Raw genomic sequence first — 14,193 nt, 5'->3', positions numbered from 1 at the left:
TTTTTAAAAAAGTACAACAACCTATTACTATGAGGAAACACCGGTAGCTAACGATACAGAGGGTTTACATTGTGACCATGACCTCGTGAAGTAGGAGGATAAACGAATAACAACAACAACAACTGACTTACATGATGAGCCTGAGAGTGAGGCTGAGGCTGAGAGATACATGACTATGATGACATCATCATCACGTACTCCTCGTTTAATATAGTAATACATTGCACTTTGTAGCTCTTAGCAAGGCTTACAGGCACTTGACAAACAGTTTCATTGACATATTGATGATTGGTTAATTATAAATATCAGTACTCCAACTCCTAGTGGCGCTCATAGGGTCTATGTCCTCCAGGGTACTACCGGAACGTACCCTGGTAACTATTTGATATGGTTAGCCTTAGGGTTAGTGTTAGGGTTAGGGAGTAGGCGTAGGCGACTCCCTAGACTCGTTAGTGGAGTAGGCGAGGTACGGTCCGGCATATTAGATAGTACCAGGGTACGTTCCGGCAGTACCCTGAGGGACATAGACCCTCTCAGCCCTAGTGGCCAGGAATCAAGTAAATTCTGAGCCTGAAGAATCATGATTTGTTATGTCTGCATGGTCCGGATGAAAATACATGCTTTAGTAATTATCGAAATAAATAAAATAAAATAAAATCAATACAAACTTTAATAGAAGTATTCATATGAAGGTAGATCAGTGATATCTGTACGTACTGTAGCAGCCTTAGCAACGCTGGAGGCAGGGCTAGAGGGGTGAACAGGGACACGAAGAAAGGGCAAGTGCACCTAGCTGTAGCAGGCGGAGGTATAGGATTTGTAGTGGAAGAGTTCAAGAGGATGAGGTTGAGAAGGAGGAATGTAGTGTCTGAGGAAGGGGCCCAATCCTAGATTAGCATCCAGGATTTACACTGAAGGGACCAGACCGTTAATTGAAAGCAGAACGGAGAGATTTATCGAAAGATAGGAAATGGGAGAGGTGGAGTGCGTTTGTACATGTGTGCAGGTTGTCCTCTCATCTTCGGTTACTTCGATTCTTCTTCTCAACTTTGACCTTATCCACGTGTGAATGGCCGTTTTTGTCTGCGTAGAGGTATAGGCCCGTAGGACCAAAAAATGTTAGGATACAATTTCACCTGCACAAATAATTCTAAGAATCCAAAAGCTTCAAGATAGAATTCCACGTGCACCATTTTCTCTTTTTCTTACTCTTAGCTCATCCACCTTCCTTACTTTACCTCAATCCTCCTGAATAATCTAAAACCCGTCGACCAGTTCAACCCTCCTTTCACCCTAATATACTCATGCGCCATGTGTGCATGTATGCATGCAGTATTGCTTACCAGCTGGTGTTTAGTTTCAGACCGAGAAACTGTTAGGAACGCTTCAACATCATACCCAACTCTTTCCACCACATCTCTGCACTAGAGATGGGAATGCTGATCAAGATAAAGTTATTCAGCTTATCGTTTCACAAGCGGTATGAATCAGTTCGTTCTAGTATAATATCAAATCATTATAACAACACTGCTATTTCTGCTACTAGATATAATTTTGAGCTATGTGTCGCATTAGTGTTCTTTTATTGTCTAGAGCATGCACGTGGCTAAAGATATGTAATATTTTCAGTTTGAGAAGGCTGGTTCCTGCCTCTTGAATTCTCTCACTGGAGAATTACAAGGATCCTCTTCTTCTCCGTCAGTAAACTCACTCGCCTTACTAGCTCACGTACTCAGGGAATTGGGTCACGATGATGACTCGGATGATCTATCTCGTCTCATCAAGGAAATTCCGCTGGTGTCGGCACAGAAGGTCGCGTTCGGCCGTTGGATGTTCCTCGGACCATTCCAGATCGGCAAGGCAGAGACCGATGGCGATCCGGTGGAACGATTCGGCAGTGTTCACACGGCCGGCCGCGACAGATTCAACTCGAGCGTCAAGTACTTCTCGGAGTTGGCCGTGGCAGGTGAGGTCGCCTGGAGTGCGATGCGAGCGAGCGGAGGCTGGTTGAACGTCGACCTGAGCGAGAACTGGAACGAGCTTGTCTCCTCGCTACAGTCCATGGGCGTGACGGAGTGGCAGGGCTGGGCCGTCGGCAGCTTCGTCGTCGGCAGGCCGGGAGCGTTCGTCGTGCAGTGCCTCGGCGTCTCCTACTTCTACGTGGACGACGCGCTGCACGTCGGTGACGTGTACCGCTGCGCGCACCTGTGGTTCCCCGCGCGCCTCGACGCCGGCCTGCACACTGTCTACGCGAAGCTGCGCGCGAACCCGCACCTCGCCTTCCGCTGCGGCGTCGAGACTCGCGACCGAGGATTCGTGCGGGCGCTTGACCCGCCGTTCGCGCCCGACCTGTACGACGGCGTGCTGGTGAGCGAGTACATCGTCGTGCCCGTGCGCAACCTTCACCCGACCGAGTGGATCGACGGCGTCGCGATCACGGTCGAGGGAACGAGCGGATTCGTCACGAATGCCGTGAGCAGTTTCCGCGGGGATCTGCGCGTCGCGCCCGGCCAGCACCGGCTCGTCAGCGCGCGCGTCGCGAGAACCTCCGCGGCGCCGCGCGGCGCACGGTGCGCCGACGTCACGCTCACGCTCGCCGTCGCGACCAACCTCGGCGGCGCCACCTGCCGAGCGACGCTGCGGTGCCGCGCGCGCTCCCAGTCGTTCGTGTTCACGTTCGCGGACCACGACGGCTCGACGCAGCACGCGGCGGCCGTCGCCCCGCTCGCTGACTGCGGCATCGCGGCGTGCCCGACGCTGCTCACGCTGCACGGCACGTCCGTGAGCGCGCGCGACCAGGCCGACGCACACAAGCGTGGCGTCGGCGGCCGCTACGAGTTTGGCGTCGAGCGCGGCTGGGTGCTGGCGCCGACGCGGCACGGCGCGCACAACTGGGAAGGGCCCGGCATGCTGACCGCCGTGACGGCGTTAAGCGCGCTCGCCGACCTCACGGCGCGACACGCGTGGATTGAGCAGAAGGCGAGCGCTCATCGAGTTGTGTTTGCAGGGCATTCGATGGGCGGGCATGGGGCGTGGCAGGTGGCAACACATTACACAGACAGGGCGCTGGCGGTCGTCTCCTTGGCAGGTGAGAGATTACGGTCAGATCTTAGTTTATTTATTACGATTAGATTAGATAATGCCGAAGATCAGGTAGATGAGGAGATAGAGAGATGGATGGCTCTTGATCCTGGTGCCCGGTCTTCCCACAGGCTGGATCCGGAAGGAGGACTACGGGGACAGCAACCTGTTCATGCGTCACGACGTCGCCGCGGCCGACGTCGATCCATTCCTGAAGGCGATCCTCGAGAGCTGCGTGACGACGTGTGACGCCGAGCGCCATGCCGGCAACATCCGTCACAAACCCGTGATGATACGCGTCGGTGAGTGCAGGCCGTGCTGCGCCTGATAAACACGGAGGATGTCGCATGTCCGCTGAACCAGAACTGCTTGATTGCTCGCATCGGTTGATGTTGTTAGATATCAGCGCCCCCTACGTGGTGTTAATGATCTTTCACAGTTACTTAGTGAAACAGTTGCGGTCAAGTAGATGTGATGATAATGAACAGATAGATGCAGAATGATGAAACTTTAAGTGATCAGTCTTCACAGGTGGCAGCATGTATACATTGTGTAGGGTGCTCACAAGTCGCTACGGGTAATTGAGGGACATTGTTGGTGGAACCTTTGCAAAACAACATTTCTTCGTTGAAGACTCTGCCTTTGTAGTGAAATCACATTTGCGTTCGTGTTGCAGGTGGAAACGATAGGACCGTGCATCCGTACTACAGCAGGAGGATGTACAGGGTGCTGAAGGAGCAAGGAACTAATGTCACTTATGTAGAGCTTCCCGGGAAGGAACACTGGTGGTGGGATACTTGGTAAGAATGGCATGAATTAACGATGGGTCCTGGAATGCACGCGTTCGGAAAACTGCCAGGCGTAACGACTTTTGATTAAATCTATCTAGCTTCTATTTTTACTGAGGGGTAAATACTACAATCTCGATTGTTAAGTGTTATCGCATTGTTCAGGGCGGAGAACGATGGTGGAGTCGTGAACGACGCACAGCTTCGTCAGTTCATGAGCTCAGTGATGATGACTGATCCGCAGCAGAGCTGCACGGATGCAGCTTGCAGTGAACCTTCAAGTAACAGGCAAGTGCCGCAGTAGTGTAAGATCGGTCCTCGTTCGTAACATTTGTGATAGCTATGCTACCTTACTACATTATTACCATAAGTAGGAGAGAAGTGTTAAAATTGTCATTCTCCAACTTAGGTACACTGAAGCAGCCAACATGGGGAGGAGGTACGAGTTCACGTATACAGTCACCAATCCAGCAGATTTTGAAAGCATGGAAGGTGTCAAGATCATTCAACAAGAAACCCCCATGAGGACTAGCAAACTGCGCGTGGCAGTGCATGGCAAAATGGTCAATATTACTACAATAAATGTGGCGAAATTCCACATCGAGCGTGGCACCCGTCCTATGTGGGATGGCATAGAGAAACTCTATCTAGACGGCATCAGGCTTGATGTCGTCGATGCAGACGATGAAGACATATGCTATCAGCATGGGCAGGATCATACCTGGGAATCCTGCATCTACGAAATCCCACCTGGTGGTACAACATCAGAGCCTTCTAGTGAGAATGCAGCCGAATCTGACACCGACGCCGCTAACACGCCCACTAGCGGTAAACTGACGACTGTAAATCGGGAGTGGCAGCAGTACGGACCAGCGCGGCGGGTAGCCGAGAAGCGGTTCATCATCGTTGCGGGAACCGGGGGCACGAGTGGCCCCCTCCTGCTGCGGTACGCCGTCCTGCTCGCCAATCTCTTCTACATGACGTCGGACGGCGTCGCCGTGGTCGTGCGAGACGTCGACCTCTCCTCGGTGGACGCGGACGACGCGAACCTCGTCGTCGTTGGCGGCCCGCACGAGAACGCGCACGCCGCGAGGCTGCTCGCCGCGCTCCCGCAGCTCGTCGTCGCGCCGGGATCGATCCGGCTCGCCGCATGCAGCTTTGACGCGGCGAGAACGGGCGTCCTGACGCTGGCGCCAGGCGGGAGGCACGGGCTCGCGCTCGTGCTCGCGGGGAACTCTCCCGCGGGACTAGAGGACGTTGTCAAGCTGGCGATGCCGACCATTCCGCCGATGGCCAGGTCGCCGTTCAGCAACCAGGTGCCGGACTTTGTCGTCACGGGACCGGAGACGGCGGCCAGGGGACCCGGAGGCTTCCTGTGTGCCGGGTTTTGGGGCAATGCATGGGAATATAGAACCGATACTGCATACTGTAACTGCTGAATCGGTCAGGCGATGTGTGAACTTCACTAAATGAGTCTGGATAGCTATGCAATAATGTCATCAGGAGTGATTGATTTTATTCACTACTGATATCAGTAATAGGAGTGTATTGCTGAAGTGCTACCCACGCCAGGTGTTAGTGCAAAGTATAGTGTATATATATACTGTAATTGTGTGCCATACACTATATTTTCCTTCGTCAGGTAATGTCATTCAGATATTGAGTAAAAACATATAAAATTAATCTTCTCTGTCCACTGACTTGGGATAATATGAGAAGTGTATGTCATTGATCCATTCAGATACAGGGACATTGGAATATGTTATGACATAATATGTATATATGGAGATGTAAATACGTTTTATATATATATATATATATATATATATATATATATATATATATATATATATATATATATTCAGACAGTAGCTAATGATGATCAATTCTATGTCAAGGATTTAGTTATAGTACCATGTGTGCATAAAAGTGTAGGAATATCATGCCCTGTGGATGATTATCTATATATGCAGGATATACATGGGGTAATAGGTGCTGACGTTTTTTGTCATTTTTTGTCTTCCCATTGGCTGATAAATGGCACCCTCACAATGGATCCACATGTCTGAAATACACACATTCCTAATTGCTTTTGTGCATATAAACCAATATTTCAGGTAATTATATTCCACATACCAATGGATTGTTGCGAGTACAGTGTTTACCCAGTCTTGAGCATAATTCTACCACCAAATTATTCCTCATTTACCATGTTTCCTTTTTTAGAAATAATAAATAATTTTAATAACGTAAACTTCTTTACATTTCATGATGAAACCATAGTATTTAATCTGTTCACTCCAATAAACTCTAATATGTATAATTATTCACAATACTTTCGTCCGAAGTTTCTCCTTTTTAATTTCGAGCATTAGCATCTTGCCTGAAACAGTTGTATTAAACATGTAACACAGCAAGTGGTTTGCTTCCGCAATTGTTCTATCTCTTTTCATACTCCTTTCATTCCTATTGTCACGACTCGCTAAAGATTCGTGTTCGTTGTCGCCATCAGTGGCTCGTAATTCAAGAAGCCGTCGTCACTAGTGCATACGTTGTCGTCTGCTACCATAACGTGACTGGTGGGCATCCCGTCGTGCTCAGCTATGCCGTGATCCTTTGGTATCGTGGCATCAGCTATAGACTCGCTGTCGTCTGTCTGCATGATGGGCACGTCTTGAGCAATGAGAATTTCCTCACGACCTGTATCGAGAATCTCGTGCTGCTGGTATTCCATGTCTGACGTCGGCTGGTGTCCGTATTCTGCGTCCATCGCCACCAGGTGGGGCTCCGTTACAACGACAACGTTCGAGTAGGATTGCTGTGATAATGCCAGCTGTGTGTCTGTCACATCATCAACGATGCTCTCTGCTGCTGGCAACAACACTTCTGGAAAAGCCAGTACGTAAGAAAGTTTGAAAAATGGAAACAATTTTGAGATTATACCAATAACCACTTACAATGACTTAACAGTGGCAGACAAACATTGGCAGACAAACAGTGGCAGACAAACAGTGTAGTATTGTACTATCAGGAGCAAAATAATGACGTATAGTACTACTAATTACAAAAACTTATGATAAAATATTTTACTCCTGGTACTATGATGCCCATATTGTGCACTGCCTCTGCTGTGCTGTATTGTCATACTCCACTGCCATACCATGCTAAAGTGTGCTGGCCCACGCTGCGCTAAACATGCACTGCTATGTGCCTGCTGTATATTGTTGTTCTTACACCTCAGCTAATTGTTATTATTATTATTATTATTATTATTATTGTTGTAATATTGTTATTTTACCTTCAGCTCCCAGTATGTGGTGAGGGCACGGGTGTGGTGGGGTGTGTACCAGTGGCTCTGACACAGGTGACGACACAGGCTCAGTGTTGCCTGTCAGAATGACCGACTCTCTTGTACCGGTGGTGAGGTCTAAGGTAAAAAAAGGGTCTAGGTTGATGGGGTGTGATGAAGATAGCTTATATGACACATTACTTATCAACAAGATCACAAACTGGAAAGCGAACAACGATAACCATCGAAAGCCATGTCTGATTGTCAGTCAAATTAAGTAACGTTATGCATGTAATTTTAAAGAATGTACTACTGTATACGCCATATTTTTCGAGTACAGATATTTTTGCGAATTCAGACTTGACGGACAATTTCACGAGTGGTTAATTTCGCGGTCGGTGAATTATGAATTATTCGGTATTATTTGGTATGAATTATTCACGTGTTGTTATGTTCGCGGTCGGGAACGCGTTTGCGAAATTCGCGAAAATTAAACCACTGCGAAATATACAGCGTACCTAATAATCAGCTGTGTTTGCTTGATTCAATAAACCAAACCATTTGGTCCTGCCACGTTACTGAGCTAAGCTATAAGTGTGTTATGAAGTACCAACGATATATCATGATAGTTTCAATAGAAACGTTTAAGAGAAATATTAACAGATAAAATGCTAGATTAAACTTATGTGTACATTATAGAAAACCAAACTATGAATAATGTAAGACAATAATACAAGAAAATACTAGACCAATCATGAGAATCATGCTAGTGTCACCTGTACCATGGAATGAATGCAGGAATCTCTAATTGTGCAAAACTGCATTGTGTAATGTTTCTTTTGTTACAAGATGATACCACATTAGTGTCATTACTAAACTACATACGCACGCACGCACACGTGTGCGTATGCACATGTGCCCATGCATGCATTCATATATGCGCCCATCCTACCACCCCCACCCGCACACACGCGTACATGCACACGCATGCACGCACGCACGCACACACGAACATTGACATATGTAACGTGTATCATCAAGGTTTGTATCATAATCATGATCAATGTATTGGTAAATCGTTGCCAACCCCGTCACATCGAGCAGCATCACTCGCTCACCCTGGACGTGGAAGACATCGTTCTCAGCTTGCTGTACAATGAGAATCCGAGTGGAATCCGCCAGCGGCAGAGCGAAAAACGTTGGAACCATGGTGGCGCTACCATCGTCTGCCTGCCTGCGCTTGTTGGCGCCAGTCTTCGCTGCGGCAAAGCGCGGGGATACGTGCCCGACGCAACGCTTCATGTGCTGGTTGCGACTTCCACTCTGTGAGAAGTGTTTGCCGCACAAATCACACACGTACGGCTTCTCACCTATATGGGAGAGCCTCACGTAAGATGACCGCTGGACACCGTTATGCTATACAGGCAACTAAACGGATCAGTAAAAGTTTAATAAAATAGCACTCGTCAATCGTGCTATCGGCATCAAAGGTCACCAAGATTCCAGCCTTCACTAAAACAACAGCAAGCAACCTGTCATACGAAGACTCAAGGAACTCAACATGACACCATCTGTGATTTTTTTCCTGGAATCAATAGTTCATTGCGACAATTACATAAATATTGCAGTAAATAAGTACTCACCAGTATGAACGAGCATGTGCTTTCTTAGACTAGAACGCTCAGCAAAGCTCATACTACAGCCCTCCTGTGAACAGGCAAATGGCTTTTCTCCTACAATAAGACAAACACAAATGTTTCATTAATACATGTTATAATTCGTCTCTATTGGTTTTCATATAAACCTTATATAGCACAACAGATATGGCTTTATTTCCATTTGTTATAGAGGCCTCTAGGCTCCTCGACAACCTGCCCAGATGATAACGACTAAATATTTACAGACTACATGGAAACCACCATTTCATGGCAATTACGTTAATTGCCGCATTCATCAAATATTATACAGTGGACTTACTGCATGGTTTTTTTATGAATTTTACATATACAAATCTTTTCGTTCGAATTTGAAGGATTTATCTGTACATATTTAATAATAAATTTTATATGAGATTTTTCTCCCACCTGCAGCAATGTAATGCCTTCCAATAACTCATAACATGCTACACTGCCATACGTTTTCAACACACATCCTTTATCTTTATCTATTACCATGATCATAATTACATTGAAATATTGCACATATTCAATATGCATGCATTCATAGATATAGGTGCGCACAAGAATTCACTGACCAGAATGTGTTCTCAGGTGATTCTGCAGGTTACCCTGGGTGGAAAATTGCTTGCCACAGCCCTTGTGTGTGCATGAGAAAGGCCGTTCTCCCGTGTGCACCTGCATATGCACCTTAAGGCGCTGCAAGGTATAGAAGCTTCTCGCACACGTGTCCAGTGAGCACTGGTAAGCTCTGTTATTGCTTGAGAGATACCAAGAACAAAACATATACAACACTACTATTAATGAAAGTGTCAATGACACTGTAGCTCACCTTGGGTGTGATAGAAGAGGGAGATGATATTTAAAATTTGGTAAGTGTTTCATTTATGACGGACGGAAATGTGATCAAATGTCCTTACTCCCCGTTTTATACTAATAGAAATTTTCTTGTTTTGTTTCAGGGTTAGTTCTGATGCGAAAATAAATGTTTCAGATCTGAAAGTCTGAAATCTGAGAGAGAGAGATGGCGCTACGCCTAAATGATCGCCATTTTGGTTTTCGATTATCGTGCAAATAAAAGCAATAAACTATTCCAGTCAAATTACTGCAACAAAGAATCTAAAACACAATATTACACGTAGGTATGATTAGGTAGGTAGGTAGGTTAGGTAAATTTAACAAAATCGAATAAATCTAGATGGCCATTTCCATTTTTGCCAAAAAGCGGGCGTGCCTCGAAAGTAGGTCGACTGGCGTGCTCCAAAATAGGACGTTCAAATCCCTCCCATAGGAGTAACAACTATATGCAATTTAAAACATGTGGGTCAAACGGGTTTTGAGTTATCGTTGACCGTAGGCAGACACTGAAATGCATAGTGAAGCTGCCAAAATCTACCTAATTTGCATAATTTTTTAGAAATATTAAAACCCCTGTGATATGTTTTGGGGTCACTCCTTATTCATTCACATACCAAAAATGAGCAAAATCCGTTGAACCTGAACTGACTTATGGCCATTTATATTTTTGCCAAAAAGTGGACGTGACTCGAAAGTAGGTCAACTAGCATGCTCCAAAATAGGACGTTCACATCTCTCCCATAAGAGTAACAACTGTATACAATTTGAAACATGTGGGTCAAACGGTTCTCAAGTTATCGTTGACTGTAGCCAAATGTTGATGGACAGACGGACGGACGGACAGACAGAAGGACGAACGTACGGACGTACGACGGACGACACCCCATGGCAATAGCTCATCTTGACGATGTCAAGGTGAGCTAAAAATGTATGTGAAATAAAAAAACAAGTAATTAAAATATAAAAAGCAATCAAATAAAGCCATCTTGAGCAAGGAAAGAACTCCACGCAAGGTTCTAAGGAAGGATTCACTATAACTGTATAGCAAGATCCTCACCTGACTAGATATAACACCTAGGTTGACCTGACCAACTAGATATAACAATATTGGATCAAGGGCATTACCACTTGTATGAGAAATTTCAAGTCTGTGCGGCAAAACAAGGTTGAACATAGTTTTGATAAACAACGATATTAATCCCACTATGCCACACAAATGAAAAATACGCTTCCAAAACTTAATCATTGCAAATAATCATGCAGTGTTAAATGTAAATCAATGAGTCAGCTGTTTGTTAGTCTGACATATATAATAGGCTATATAGATAGTCAAACCTGTATATAATGGCCAATCAAAGGAAACAGCAAAAGTAGTAACTATGGACAGGAGGCCATTATTCAGTAATTCCACTGTATAGTTGCCTCTCAAGGGAAATGTCAAATGTGGCTGTTTTGTGGAGGTGGCTGCTGACATGGGCTTGACTGCATATGTTTACCTCCGCCCAACGGAGTTGGAGGAGGTTATGTTTTCGCTCTCGTGTGTTCGTGTGTTCGCGCGATCGATATTAGCACGTCGAGTCATATGGCGTATGTCGTTGGCGGTTGATCGATATCACCCAGCGAGCCAGCGAGTCAGCAAGCCAGCGAGCCCAGCGAGCCAGCTCATAACACATACATGTTACATGGGAGCGTGTACGTGTCAGTACGCTGGCGTATATCGTGGGTTATTCGTGTGTTCGTGAGTCGTATGGCGTATGTCGCTGGCGAAGGTATGCACTCCGTGAGTGCACTCTGTCTAGTTAGTACCTGTGAGTGAGAAGATGGTACTTGCGATGGGCAGGCCAGGTGAAGGTCTTAGTGCATCCTTCCATGGGGCACTCCATAGAATTCTTCTCCTGCTCGCCATTGTTTATATTCAATTGATGACGGCCTAGGCCTGGTCTATATCCCGTCTTTGCAACCTGCTGGATGCTCTCAGTAGATGTATTATCAGCTGCAATTAGAAATCACACTGTTATAATGTTGCTAAGAAAGGTGTGTAACAGTAATGAGTAATAAATGGCAAAGATGCACTCCTGTGGTTCAACAAAACTTAAGGGTAGACGTTAGACATTGGTGAATGACAGACTTTGCTACAGAGTGGTCACACTTGCCCGAGTTGTATGAGCAATGTCTTACTCACGCCGCCACCTCAAGTGAGACCTACAATAATATTTCATTCTACGGGAAATTGTACAGATAAAAACATCTATATAGAACTTTTTAAAACCATGTGGATAAGATTAGGCTGTTATTGACTTATCATGTTTACATGTCTCATTGTCTCCACGAGTGCAGCAGTCTTCCTCTGGTGGCAGATAGTTTGGCCTGTACGACTGGTCACCAGGGGCCATTCCAATACAGACGAGTTCTGCTTTCTCCTGCAGTTGCCTGGCCAATGCCTCATGAGAGAAATTAACCATATTTCCCCTCATGTTTGCTTCTGCTACTCCTTTTTCGGTTTCCTTCGCACATATCAAAAGAAATAAAATTTGAATCACGAATTATATATCTGCATCTTTAAGAAAATATCTGACATTCAAATCACCATCATCCCTGTAGCACAAATATTCCGATGACGAGTAACTCGCAGTATCTAGAATATGAAATACACACACACGACTCACTAGTGATTAATGGATTAAAACTTCTACACTCATCTGTATATTTGCCACAAAAGACTACCCCTTCTCAGAGCATCACACGGGAAAATTTCTCTAATATATGGGACTTCAATAATCGTAATATTCATCAGCCATTTATGCTGAACACATTTTCCCGAGAAACATCACATGGATCGATTTAGCTTCCAGTTGCCACTGTTACCATCTTTTTCGTTCTGTTCACGTTCCGCTGTTGCTTTTCTTAAAACGACCTGACCACCACTTCTGCTTTCTTTGTAATCTTCCATGGTAACCACCTCAGCTGCTCCATCATAACCAGTGTGAACGTTGCTATGCCTACTTTGACAGTATTGCTGTCTGGCACTGGCTGCCGACTCAATGATCGTGTAGATTACCAAATGGCTTTGAAATCTGAAGTTGTAAGAAATTGTCATACTTTACAAACAGTGTCAATTTAGAGTTGCTTGCTTCTGGTGATACTGTTACTGATGTACTCATGCACATGAATGTTAAATAATCTTGGGTCAGCTGTGATATGGACGGTATAGAAGTTATATACTGTCAGGCAGACGGTCCGGCATATTAGATAGTACCAGGGTACGTTCCGGTATACCGGACCGTACCCAGGTTACGTTCCGGCAGTACCCCAGGGGACATAGACCCTCTCAGCGTTAGTAAGGCTCATAGTCATAGTCATAGGGTCCATGTCCCCCAGGGTACTGCCGGAACGTACCCTGGGTATGGTCCGGTATACAGAAACATACCCTGGTCACTATTTGATATATGGTTAGGGTTAGGATAAGGGTTAGGGTTAGGTTTAGGGTTAGGGGTAACCTACACCAAATCCACCAAAAATTCAAAATCGTCCGTGTGGGCATTGGTCAGACAGAGGAATCTCGGACTACTCTAAGTAAAAGTAAACGAAGTTGCTGCTGCAACGGTACCGTCGCCGATTTTTTTTCTCTTAAAGTCACGGTACTGACGCCTGATTGGTTGATAAGCGCAACGAGCGCTACCTGTCGTCAAAAAGGGTTAGGGTTAGGGTTAGGGTTAGGGTTAGGGTTAGGGTTAGGGTTAGGGTTAGGGTTAGGGTTAGGGTTAGGGTTAGGGTCCTACCTGTAATACCTGTCGCCGATAGATGGCGCTGGCATCACTACCGTGACTTTAAGAGAAAAAAAATCGGCGACGGTACCGTTGCAGCAGCAACAGCCAAAAGTAAGACTAGTAAAGTAAAGTCTCTACTACCTGCGGCAACTTAGATACAATAATGTAACCCAAACCCAAGAGGATAGGGGGTAGGGAACCTATCCTCTTGGGTTTGGGTTACATTATTGTATCTAGGCTTCTAGCGGCAACTGTACGCGGGCTGTACTACTACTACTAGTACTAGAGCTAAGACTAATAATCATAACTTATAAAAAAACTTATAAATAGTATAATAATACTAATATAAATTATTAATACTAATAAATACTCTGCTTAGTCTATGTTCAATAGCCATAGGTTCAATGTTGTTGCTATTGTTGCTTAGCCTCGCAGCCTAGCGGGCCCTAGATGAGTTACCTGACTGTGCTCTAAATAAAGATAAAGTATCTATCGCCACATGGTAGAGGTAAGGAACCCATCTAGGCAGGGTTTTCTTTCGCAGGAAGTCTAGTCTAGAAACAGATCGAGATCGAGGCTTAGGAGGAAGTGACGTCAGCATGCGTGTACAAACGCAGAAGGCAGAAAGGTTCGATATGATATGACTACTAGGCACTTTAATTAAATTTTTTTTATTTTTTAGGTTTAAGGTTAGGGTTAGGGTTTTTTTTTAAGTGCCTAGTAGTCATATCATA

The 14,193-nt window shown here is 45.5% G+C and overlaps 2 protein-coding genes across 3 annotated transcripts in view; one reads left to right on the top strand and one right to left on the bottom strand.

Moving 5' to 3' along the window:
• Nucleotides 1-6,123, top strand: part of LOC106815023 — a 9,509-nt gene extending 3,386 nt beyond the window's left edge. Inside the window, exons 2-7 of the mRNA XM_014819447.1 lie at nt 1,358-1,480; nt 1,630-3,088; nt 3,213-3,383; nt 3,758-3,881; nt 4,035-4,157; nt 4,279-6,123. Coding sequence (XP_014674933.1) covers nt 1,358-1,480; nt 1,630-3,088; nt 3,213-3,383; nt 3,758-3,881; nt 4,035-4,157; nt 4,279-5,308 — 3,030 coding nt within the window. The 3' untranslated portion in view covers nt 5,309-6,123. The remainder of the gene's footprint in view (nt 1-1,357; nt 1,481-1,629; nt 3,089-3,212; nt 3,384-3,757; nt 3,882-4,034; nt 4,158-4,278) is intronic.
• LOC106815314 (zinc finger protein 143-like) lies at nt 6,087-13,906 on the bottom strand. 2 transcript variants are annotated; one of them, XM_014819762.1, is made up of 9 exons: nt 13,830-13,906; nt 12,558-12,766; nt 12,004-12,196; nt 11,499-11,685; nt 9,413-9,594; nt 8,802-8,891; nt 8,277-8,528; nt 7,168-7,296; nt 6,087-6,755 (listed from the first exon to the last, which is right to left on the bottom strand). In XM_014819762.1, the coding sequence occupies exons 2-9, from the start codon at nt 12,558-12,560 to the stop codon at nt 6,352-6,354; spliced, it is 1,440 nt and encodes a 479-aa protein (XP_014675248.1). In that variant the 5' UTR covers nt 12,561-12,766; nt 13,830-13,906; the 3' UTR covers nt 6,087-6,351. The 2 variants fall into 2 exon arrangements, with proteins under 2 accessions (XP_014675248.1, XP_014675257.1); XM_014819771.1 differs by lacking the exon at nt 8,277-8,528.
• Between the last annotated feature and the right edge of the window lie 287 nt (nt 13,907-14,193).

Source organism: Priapulus caudatus, unplaced genomic scaffold, assembly GCF_000485595.1.
Source record: "Priapulus caudatus unplaced genomic scaffold, Priapulus_caudatus-5.0.1 Scaffold28, whole genome shotgun sequence".
Classification (NCBI taxonomy): Eukaryota; Metazoa; Priapulida; class Priapulimorpha; order Priapulimorphida; family Priapulidae; genus Priapulus; species Priapulus caudatus.
This window is presented reverse-complemented; position numbering and strand designations above follow the sequence as displayed.

What these genes read in the sequence shown, in the direction of transcription:
- LOC106815314 (XM_014819762.1), bottom strand. An exon ending in TCACCTGAGAACACATTCTG is followed by an intron (nt 8,892 to 9,412) that starts GTCAGTGAATTC and finishes GTCTTATTGTAG; the next exon opens with GAGAAAAGCCATTTGCCTGT. An exon ending in CGATGTCTTCCACGTCCAGG is followed by an intron (nt 7,297 to 8,276) that starts GTGAGCGAGTGA and finishes TTTTTACCTTAG; the next exon opens with ACCTCACCACCGGTACAAGA.